General features: G+C 37.2%; 1 protein-coding gene across 1 annotated transcript in view; it reads right to left on the reverse strand.

Annotated features, from left to right (window-relative positions):
• LOC136852349 (prolyl 3-hydroxylase 1-like) overlaps positions 1-2,203 on the reverse strand; it is a 285,127-nt gene extending 282,924 nt beyond the window's left edge. The window contains exon 1 of the mRNA XM_067126927.1: positions 1,777-2,203. Coding sequence (XP_066983028.1) covers positions 1,777-1,997 — 221 coding nt within the window. The 5' untranslated portion in view covers positions 1,998-2,203. The remainder of the gene's footprint in view (positions 1-1,776) is intronic.
• Positions 2,204-12,032: the final 9,829 nt, after the last annotated feature.

The following is a 12,032-nucleotide window of genomic DNA, read 5'->3' on the forward strand; positions in this document are numbered from 1 at the left end:
TCAAAAAAAAAAAAAAAAAAAAAAAATCAGATTCATTCCTCCTTAGCAATAGCTTTGGTAAATATTTACTTGAAAATATTCATATCCAGCGGGTATGAATCACAAAAAATGGTAAAATCTTATTGTAAAGGAAGATTGTATTTTGGACTTGAAAATTTCCATAGGCCCTATGCCTGTCTTTAAGAATGTGCTTTGAACATTTCTGACTTGTAAGCAAACAGACCTAACCATCCACAACTAACCTAGGGTATAAGGTCCTTACCTTAGTGTATGATATTGGTTTGAAAACATTACATAAACTTACCTTAATACGAATGAGTACCAGCCTATCAATGATGTTAATGTCCCTGCATTTTGCTACTTTTGTGTTCTCCCTCACCTAAAAATTCTTTCACTCTAGCCTATGGTCCCCTGAATTCTTGGATATAAGGGTGGGATCAACTAGGCCATTTCTAAAAGAACTCCTTTACTAATGAAATTAATGTCAGAAATGGCTAAATGTAAAGGTGACAGCCTCATGAAGATATTGTTCATTAATATAATTTTTTGACAGAACAAAACAGAAAAGGGTGTAGCATACATAGGCTACTGCAGTACAGTTGAGATATTCTGAGACATCTACCAAGATAATGAGAAATTTATCTGCTTTTTTTTCATGCTTCCACTTTCATTCCCAAGGGGCTGGTACCAAAGATGGCAGAAGCTCCACAGGGCACAATGTTTAGTACCAGCCCCTCAGGGATGAAAGTAAAAACATAAACAAAAGACAGCAAATTTCTCAAATTATCTTAGCATACAGCATTAGCCTATATACACCATTTTCTATATTCTCTAGCCAAAAAATTATACCGTATTGTTATGCGTTATCTTCGTGCAGCTGTCTCCTTGACACTTATCTATAAATGTTCAAAAAAAAAGCACACATTAAAACATATGACGATACTTTCTAATCCAAATGCAATAAAAATTTTAAGTAAATCAATACCACAGAGTAAAAACCTCATTGGTAAAAAACATAAAAAAGACAGCAAATTTCTCATTATTTCAATAAATGGATCGACTTATCCCAACTGCTGCATTAGCCTATGTACTGTACACCCTTTTCTATACTGTTTGGCCAAAACAGTTATATTAACAAACGATGATGGCTTCATGTGGTTGTCACCCTTTACATTTACCAAAATCTCATGAATGGTATAGCCTATTTCTAATAAATCTTAGGTAATTCTATATATTAGCTCCGCACCTGTTTTTACCTTCTCAACTGGTTTTTTCTACACTTTTAGGGGTTCTGATGCTGGCAGTGCATCTGTTTGTTGTCAGCCAAATGGAATGTCCCTTCACCGTGTTTAATACTGGCCCGGGGGGGGGGGACCAATACATTAACAAGTTATTGCACTTGCCGGACAGGATATGAACCGTTTGAAACAGACGTACCCGTGCTCTGTCTTGTGAAGGTCGCATATGGAAATCCCTTGTTGGATGGACTTCTGGGGTTAATTACACTCGAGCGCCAAAAATTAAAGGTAAATTCATAATTAGCAACCAAAAAACTGTAGAAAAAGTCAAGTTATAGTGCCGTCGCCGCCGCGGAGCTGATATGCTTTTTGCAGCAAGCATATTGAGGCGGCTAGGCAGAAGAACAAGAAACTCCAATTGCCTATTGAGAACTGGCAATGAAGTAAAATAACACCAAAGATTAATATAATCAATCAGTCATTAACCAAACGACCTTGCTTACGCTTATCGACATCCAGTCAGGACAGGCCTACTCACCTCACGATGCTTTCTTGCCACCAGTGCCAGTCCTCTAACGCCATCTCGATATATTTAATACATCCCTCCCAATCTTCAGCTAAGTATTTTTCTATGCCCTCGTTGTACAGAAAGTCGTATGACATGAAGGGGTCGTCGGGCGTCCCTAGCACCGAAGGAAGGCTTATTGCTACTCCCACGACCAGCAGAAATGCCCGAGCACAAGTTCTGAACCCACCCATTGCTAACTCAATTCGTAATTATCCTTGGCACTTTAATGAATGTATTAGTAATGTGTACTTATTTCACACCAGCGTAAGAATGCTTTGAATAATCCCCGCTGTTAATCTATATCGCGAGATCTGTAGTAGCACCATTTGACAGTTCACAACCCGCAACAACGCCGCTCCTCCCTCCGCCAATCATTAACGTAAATATTAGAGTAGGCGTTTTCTATTGAATGTAACCAGTTTTGCTCTTTACAGAGGTTTTTATTGTGGGAAAAAGAAATGCACATTATGGCAACATACACCAAACGTTAATATTTCTTTTCAAACAAAATAGTATAAATTATTTTTATCTGTGTAAAATCTTAGCTATGGTGCTTTATCTTTGCGTTTAAGTTATTTTATTAACTAAAACTCACACAAACCGCAACCACGCTCGAACTCCATGACGTGGCCCATATTCAAGTGAGAATTTTCCGTCGAGCGATGCGAAAAACAGATGTATCCCCATAGCAGATGTGTCCACAGCTACAGCCTGTGCCTCTGTTAAAAAGCTTCCCTTGAAAAAATAAGAATGAATGCCTAGACGTACTAATTTAGGTGAAAATGTGTCTATTACGAGGAATTTTCCCTGCAAACCTTCCACTTGATATCTCCTCTCTTTTTTCGAGAAACATTTTATCTTATGAAGATTCATTTTAAACTGTATCTTAATTCATTTTGTTTGTTTACCTTCAGTTATCATTTTTCTTGTATTTTCACACTCATGTTATAGTACGCCATTGCGATCTTCTGATATGCAACCATTTCGAAACATTATGGACAATTAATGTGCATTCACAAGTTTGTGAGTAAAGTTTTATTCTTATAGTTTCAATGAATTTAGTTTGATCATCACAGCTCTTGCTTACAGCACACCGAAAACTTTGATACACAAAATGGCTAAGAGCTATGATGCACCTGTTGCATTGCATCATAGACTCAAGATTCACATTTGGCTGGTAGGCTACCATTTAGTTATTCCACCAGCTATAGCAATATATCATTAAAAGACTAAATATAGCACAGAAATAAAGCTTAATGAAACCTTCAGTGTACGGAATAGGCATTGCTGTAATTGTTGTATAACCAGCCGCCGACGATGATTAGAAGGCTGTGCCATAGTTGCGACTCCAAAGAAGTTTTAGCCCAACATGTTGACCTATAGAAGCATTTTCAGGACTAAACGCTCGACCACTCATGTTTTCCGAACGGTTGGATAACATGTTGACCTAAATATGATTTCCCCCATCAATGCTCGACGCGTTGTAAGAAAACAGACGACATATAGTGCTGGTATTATTTTTAGGCAAGGGAACTTTTTTTTTGGTAGGTTGACCTAACAAAGAGATTTTTATATGTATTTGTAGTGGAATTGTCTTAACAGAAGGCTAACTTAATAGGATAAATCGCGAATTATGGGCATGTGCTTCGTGTGGCGTTGGCCGTGCTTTCTTTATGGGCAGGGAAGCTTATTTTCACTATCCGAAATATATATTTTTTTCGCCATAAGGCATACTATAAGAATGAATAGGCGTATGGGACCCTTATCATCAGGGGCGCCTGAACTCGCTCTGCCCGAAATATATTTTGCCTGTAAATCGAAGCAATTATATATATATATATATATATATATATATATATATATATATATATATATATATATATATATATATATATATATATATATATATATATATATATATATATATATATATATATATTGTTACAGACTGGACTGGTGAGATGAGAATTTACACACAAAATTATAATTGATGCTGCCACAAATCCAAGGGAGTCCAGTTTGTAAACAAAAGGGGATTTAAGTGAAGACTTACCTCAGAATTTTCCTGGAGTTATAATTTAAGGTGGAAGGTCGCCATATTGGAATTTAGAATTCGTTTGCCAATTTACAGTGATTTATTTATAGAACTTAGCAAATTAACATTAGCAAATCAACAGTTAGACACCATACGACAAAATCACTGAGGGACAAATTCAGAACAGGGCACCGTAACAATAATGACAGGAATTGGCAACCAGCAAGTGGATAGAAATGGGGCCAATCTGCAATAATCAGTTCAGTGATAATAATTACATTCAGTCTGCCCTGATTACGTGGAATAGAAATGCCTATGATGGTGTTCCAGGATGGAGGAAATACTTCATACGATCAGTTGGCAACAACGGACACTTCTCTGACTACGACCAGGCATGGATTAAATTTGGGTGGCAAGTGAGGTGTCGAAGCAGGATTGCGATCGCACCACGTGTATCTTGTGTCTCCTCCTGAAAGAGACGTTTTCATTAGCCCTGCTCAAACTAAGGGAAATGGAGTCTCCCTACAGAAGATTACGGGAGATACATTCTTAAATACAACACATAACGTATCCTAGAAGGTGCTTTTGATGAAAGCACGTAAATATGATCTGAGAATCGGGCGCGTGTGCGTTAACGATGAACACGTAATTATCTGGCCCAAAGTTAACTAACTCTGTTTTCACTTAACTTAAATACTTAAATAGCCCTTAGATTGCACTGGTGGAGGGATAAGTGATTGTTATATCGGAATCTTTACTCGAATTCAAAGTACGTAAATGGCAAGGCAGGGGATACAGGCAAGATTTTGACAAAGGGAAGATTGTTTCGTGGAGGAATAGGTTAAAAGTTTAAAAGAAATGGAAATTAAAGAGTTAAGTACAAGGGACAAGGCTGGCAATTGACTACTCGCAGCGTACGAACCTTTTATGATGGTTATAGGCGCCTGCAATCGGATTGGCTGTCGTCGGCGATCGCCACACCAGCGGAGATGGAAGGACCAGCAGAGCATCCGCTCCAGATCAAGGTAGAAAGGTCTCTGTTTCCCCCAACATGGCTTCATTGGGGGGTATCTTGGTTCTGGCCAGCGTACCTGCAAGCATGTCAAAAGGCCAGCAAAATCACAGAGAAAAGGAGACCTTAGGGCTAAGGCCTGACAGAATAAAATCCTACCGCATCCCCTAAGCTCGATACGCCTATTGGGCTGTCTGAACACAAATTGCTACCCCATCTCAGGCGATGGGGAGACGGGGTTTGAGTATTGTTCCCGCATCGCATACGATCTTTAAGGGGGAATCTAGGTGTGTTCTGGTAGCAAGGGGGTTTTAAGAGGGAGGCTCATTGTCTTACCTGGTGTGGGCATTTCCTGTAGGCTGGGAAAGCATGCGTTCTCTGTCCCTGTGAGTGAAAACAACGGAGTTCCGCCATATTGGCGCCAGCTATAAGCTAACGGAAAATATATCCTCTAAATAAGTTAGCTAGTATATATATATATATATATATATATATATATATATATATATATATACATATATATATATACATATATATATATATATATATATATATATATATATATATATATATATATATATATATATATATATATATATATGTATGTGTGTGTGTGTGTGTGTGTGTGTGTGTGTGTGTGTATGTATGAAGGAACAACCACACTTCATGAAGACACCACATTTAGTCTACACACCATGTAAAAATGAAGGTCAACTGCTAAATTTCACCCACATTTGCATGTATTACATAAAGCCTACAGTATAAAATTGAACTGAGTAATTAGTATGGGTTATACTTTTTAACGTAATATACTAAACAAATAATAGCTGTTACTGAAACAAATTGCAATGGTTGAATGGAATAAATATAGTAATTATTAAAGATTTTAGTAAGTTATAGTTCACCTTCATACTAAATTACAACATGGTTAGAAAAATAAAGTGCTTCTTTTCCTATCCATAATAAAGTAAGTGTAAGGCTTACAGAAAAAATCAGGTTTGAAAAAGTATTTTTCACGTCCCTTTTTCCAAAAACATCTATAATTTTGTCGATATCTTCTTCAATCACTCTGTTAGCATGGTCTCTTTCTATGTTGATAAGTGCTAGGCAGCTAACTCTTGCTTGACCCACAGTGCCGCGAAGGTAGGATTTCAGCCTATGAAGGCCGCTGAAAGACCTCTCTGCTAAACATGAAGTAGCAGGGATGACAACCAAAATAGATACAACCTTCATGAACTTGGGTACCATTTCTGACAGTGATGCTGTCTTGAGGAAGACTCCTTGTCGCCTTTGCATAAACTTAAAGAAATGTCTGTGTTCTGCTTCCATCAGATCCTTGTCCAGGCCATAAAACCTTGCAACTAGTCCATAGTCACTTTGTGATGGTGAATCACTTATTGCAATGCTACCGAGAGCACACAGAACATGTTGGTCATTACCCTTGAAACGAACTTCCAGTTTTGACAGGGCCTTGTCAATTGAATTGTTGTAAGTGTTGACACGACGATGCTGTACTGGTGTCAGTGGTTGGGCATCCATCCCTGTCAATTCTCCTACAAGGGCTTGCAATCGACGAGATGGTTTTCTTCAAGGGATCCGTGCATCACAGAGATTGAATCTTGCGTTTTCAATCCAAGATTTTATGTTTTGGCTGATTTGGTCAGCCCTTTGCCAGATCTTGTCAAAGCTATCGTCATTACGACATTCTCCCAATGTCCTGATGGTAAGATATCTGCATTTTGGCGAGCAGTGATGACATCCATATTTTTGGACTGTAAGTATCTGCTCAGACTGTTGGTGTTTGAAAGAATGACTTTGAGAATACAGAGTCCAAGAATGAACCCAAAGTCACGGACTGCAGAAAGAAGTGCATGACTATCAGAGTATGTCTTGGGATCTTTGTCATCTGCTAGCTGAATGAGAGCTTTTACAATTCTCTCAATTTGCTCGTGAACACTTTTCACGGCTTCCCACCTGCGTGACCATCGTGTGATACTTGAGGATTTTAAAGTGAGTGGTAAATGCTCATGTTCAACTTTAATGTCTCCAAAGAAATCATGTCGTTTTGGGCTAGCTTCAAGAAAAGCATATAAACTCTGAATTGTGCCAAGTGCATTGCGTAGTGGGACCACTTCTTTCATTGTGTCTTGCAGTGCAAGATTTAACAAGTGTCCATAACAGCGTGCGTAGATTGCCGTTGGTGAACATTCTTTCATTCACTTGGGGACTCTGCAGACGCATAGTGTGTACTTGTTCTCCCGTCCTAGACACGTACAGTTTATGAGCCTGTCCACTATTACTTATTTACCAATTTACGTACGGATGTTACGAACACGAGCATCCAGCTCAGTCTGTCAACACTGGCTGCTAATAAGAGCTAAAAAAAAAAAAATTAAAAAGAACAGTTTTGGCATTGCGTTTTTTAAGGGAAACGTAAAATTTCATACATAAAAGAAAAAACACTCATGAACCGGATTTAGCTCACGATCTGCCAGTTGAATAACCCTGCTACATTGGCTATTCTGCCCAAATCTTGGGGGAGGCTGCAGCCCCCAGCCCCCCTGGCTCGTACGCCTATGTAAGAAAGTAATATTGGTATATCAGACGAGGGTGTGCTTTAAAAAAAGTATGAGTAATTAAATACCCTGATAATGAAAGTCAATGGCAGAGGCTACGTAGAACCTTACTTAAGCTATTCGATCCTCATTTTGTTGCTATTACTAGCGTAAAAGGCGGCGTCACCAGATGAAAACAAGGACATGGAACGTCATGCCGGGAAATGAACTGTTACTTTCCTGAACAAAACGCAAACAGTTCTACTTGAAATCGAATATCAGCGAATGAGTCTGATCAACGATTTGTTTGCGTTGAACAAACAAATTGCCAGAACGCATGACCTGCGTTGCTTTGTTATTTGATTAAGCTTATGGTGGGGCGTGTTCTTGCTTCTGAAGCCGTATCGTGCTCCAGGATTTTTTTGAGGGCACGCTTTGAGCTAAACGACACTGCGATTTCCCTGCTGACCGTGTGACCTCGGACGGCCATATTGAAACCCCCGGTCTAGAATGACAGTCCTATAATGCAGAGGAAAACACTAAGGTAGCGCATTTTTTTTTTTTATCTTCTTGTTTAATTATTATAAGAATATGTTATTTTATTACAGGTAAGTTAATCATTACTGTACAATATGTTTCGAAATATTACTGCTCTGTGGTCTATTGTAGTTGAAGTACAGAATTTTGTATTGTTTCTGTAGTATGTATCTCAGGCATCAGAAAGCGTCTTGTAAACGCTAGTGGTCATTTCCTTCTATTCTAAGGCTTTGGTATGGTAATTGAGAATTGCTGAATAAGGACGGCCATGAGAAAGTAATTTTGACTTATTTGGAATACAAATGTTCTTAAAAGAAGGACAGAAGAGTAAAAATACCTCTTGAACCGAACAAGCATAGGTCTTGTGCGGCGAAACAGTGATCGTATGTACAAGTGGACTGTATGCTTAAAGCTGTTACTTGTCAAAAACCGCTAAAAGCCTTACGTAACAACAACGCGCTCCCTTTGCGGTTCTAAATGACGGGGAGATATCTCTCAGCCCATTTCACTATTAACAATGATAACACCAGTTCTCTTAATGAAGAGTAACACAATTAGGAACTTCCACTTACAGAACAGTCCCTATAGACATGAACTCAGATCATAAGTTGCTATGAGATATGACGGAAGGTACTCGCCTCTCTCTCTCTCTCTCTCTCTCTCTCTCTCTCTCTCTCTCTCTCTCTCTCTCTCTCTCTCTCTCTCAAAATCTTGCGAGCACTCACGGGTTGATTTTCGGACGTTTTAGAGGACTCGCTATAATTCACCTTGTTTCCTATAAGTTACTTGCATAACTTCAAAGTATGAACACAAACTTTATCAGATCAAATTACATTAACTATTCATTAAACTTGGACCACAGGAAAAGTTAAGTAAAACGGAGTGGTATTGAAGTGCACTTATTTAATTCAAACTTAAAATTAATAACTAAAGGTTAAACGTAACAATTGGATAATTATATGAGATAAATTAAAATGAATTACTTAAAGGGAATTACAATTCAATGGCACTCAGATAAACCAAAGTTACAACAAGGTTTAAAGGATGAGGGCAAACACACACTGCCACACGACACCCGATAACAGGTCAACTCAAAGGTTGAGCCAAGAAGCTGAGCCTGCTCGTTCCGTTCTGCATTCAGGGAAAGGGAGACAAGGTATACAATTAATTAATGCGAATACGGAACTGACTTACAAGTTCAATTCAACATAAAAGAAATACTTTAAGATAATTCTCAAGTTCATTATCAAAAATAAATTCAAAGCATAACACTCAGGAATGTCAACATATTTGACAAATGTAGTGAATTACCTGGTGGTGTGTGACAAAACAATTGTGAGACTCATAAACACGCAGATACATTTGGATTTCACATGAATAACGTATCCAAACAACATAGTTCTCGGGTTTCTGTTACCTGACAGAAGGCAATTCACAATAAAAAATCAAATCAGTAATTTCTTATGACAACAGACGACACTAATAACTCTACAGTAAGAAATAGATTAAATGAAAATATGTTGATACACAAAAATATTATGAAAAGATTGTTGTGCGGGGGAACCCCACATCTAGCATTTGTTTGTCCAAGATTCTTTTCCTTGTTGTTAACATCCTTCTTGGCTATTTTTTCCTTGGCGTGATGATTTAATAACTTTTCTCATACAGATATTATTTTCATGTATTCATAATTAAGTATTACCTAGAAAAAGGTTTAAATTATATAGCACCTTACCAAATGGATCATTTGAGGGCATAGGTCTAGCTCATAGCTGTCGAATTTCATTTTCTTGCTATCACCAATCTATGGGACATGTTGTTCAGTGAAAAAGCAAATTAAACCAGGATATGTTACATACATAAAATATATACCTATTTTTACTTTGAATTAGATAAAAAAAAAGTCTGTTTTTTGCGTTTGTTTAAGTCGCCCTGAAATACTTTCACCGAGTGTGACGTAATGTCTTGGAATTTCATTGGGAAACCACGTTTGGCGATATGAATTTTGTTAAACAACTCAAACACTGCTTCTGCATGTCTAGGATTAAAAAATTGATGCCATAGACAGTATCCTACAAGCCTACCTACTACAGATAATTTTTGATGACTGGCCGAATATAGCAGGTGTCCTTATGCGTCACAGTAACTTGTTCACAAGAGGAGACTTGTTGACACAACTAGTGCATATATAGGCCTACTTACTACTATTATAATATTTTCAATAACGAGCTAGGTCTTTCTTACTCCATATTATGTGACGTATAAAAGTCATGAAGTTCTGATATAAGAATTTAAATTGCCACTGCAATTATGTGCCACAATAATACGCTGAAAATAAAAGACATGTCAACAGAGAAACGTATCTACTGCTAACAAAACTTATCCCTAACTAGCACAAAATTATGGGTAAATCATTTCCCCTATTATTTGTTTACCTGTGAATTGTTATTCCAGTTTCTCGTGAAGAATTCCTGTGCCAATTTGGGCAATTATAAGCCGCTTGGCTTGTTGTAACATTGTTAAGAAAAGGAATGCAAAAAATTACACTTGCCCTGCCCAATTTGCATATTTCCCAGGAGGGAGAACACCGAACTATGTACAGTCACTCAAAAATATTCTGCAACATGTTCCAGAAGTTTTCGTTCACCTAACATTAATTTGTTCTTTTGATATTTACAAGGAAATGTAATTTTCCTATTCGACTTTGGTTATTAATCATACGGTTAACAATATAAAAAAGAATGGTGAGCGAAAAATTCATATTACGAAAAACGACGAAACATTTTGAAAAATTTCACTTCAGATGATTGGGCAAAAGAGTCAAAGAAGAAACTATATTTCGAATCCAGATAAAAGCTTATTGACTAATAAAATAATATTGAATAATCATCAGTGAAATTATATATAAATAAAGAAAGAAAGAATTCAACCATTATTGTTGTCAAAAACAAAAAAGAAAAAATCTCGTAACGTCGTATGTTATCGTCTGACTCCACATTCCGGCAGGAAAGTTAAACTAAACTGTCTCGTCACTTGCACCGATAAGATGGGCAACGGACTCAGCCGAACCACAATCATTAGCTTGCATAAGACTAATGTCTCTATTGTAGATACTGCTCGGCAGCTTAGCGTAAATAAAACAACCATGTATAGAGGAATAAAACAACAGAGAGAACGAGGAAATATAATAAATTCATTGTAAAAAGTTGAGGACGACCCCATTGTTGTACTACTTAGGATCATCGGATGATCACTGAAAGAGCTCCGCCTAACCCCCCAGACAAGCCGGTGTTGCCATGAGAGAACGTTACGCTTTCCCTTCAAGTTGCTGCTCAAACCATCCGTAACAGGCTACATGAGACCAAGATATTATTTCATCATACTCCTGCCAAGAAACGCTTCATATCAGCGAAACACAAAGAATAGAGGCTAGGGTTTGCGTTATAATATAACCCAGTGGCCGATGATTTCTGTAAGAGTCATCTTTTGCGATGAGGAGCAGACATTCTCCATTGATGAGCATGGTAGTCTTCTTCACCGCTGGCGTTTAGCATTAACTAAATTAATGTTGAACTTCTTGCTAATTTTAATTCTTTAGAAACTTAGATAATAAGAAATACAAAAATAGGCGTTATATATTCGGTTAACTTCATAAGAGGCATCAAAATGATAGGCCTAAGTAGCAATGAAAGAAATGAGAAATTACACATGATAACGGCATTATATATATATATATATATATATATATATATATATATATATATTTATATATATATATATATATATATATATATATATATATATATATGTATGTATGTATGTATATATGTGTGTGTGTGTGTGCGCGCGCCAGCGATTATATTCTGTGTATTACAAAAACAGACGTGAAATCTGTTAGTCTAGTTCAGTATATTTTATATTAAGTTTCACTAGTTCGCAATATACATAGGATTAGTCATTCAAAAATTTGATTAATAATAATGTGCAAGTAAATCTTTACAAAAGTCGTATTTGTTGATGTTAATAAGACTAATAGTTCAACTTATAACAGTCGTAGGCCTATGTCTACAAATTTCACACATATGAA

This window comes from Macrobrachium rosenbergii, chromosome 3 (genome assembly GCF_040412425.1).
Source record: "Macrobrachium rosenbergii isolate ZJJX-2024 chromosome 3, ASM4041242v1, whole genome shotgun sequence".
Classification (NCBI taxonomy): domain Eukaryota; kingdom Metazoa; phylum Arthropoda; class Malacostraca; order Decapoda; family Palaemonidae; genus Macrobrachium; species Macrobrachium rosenbergii.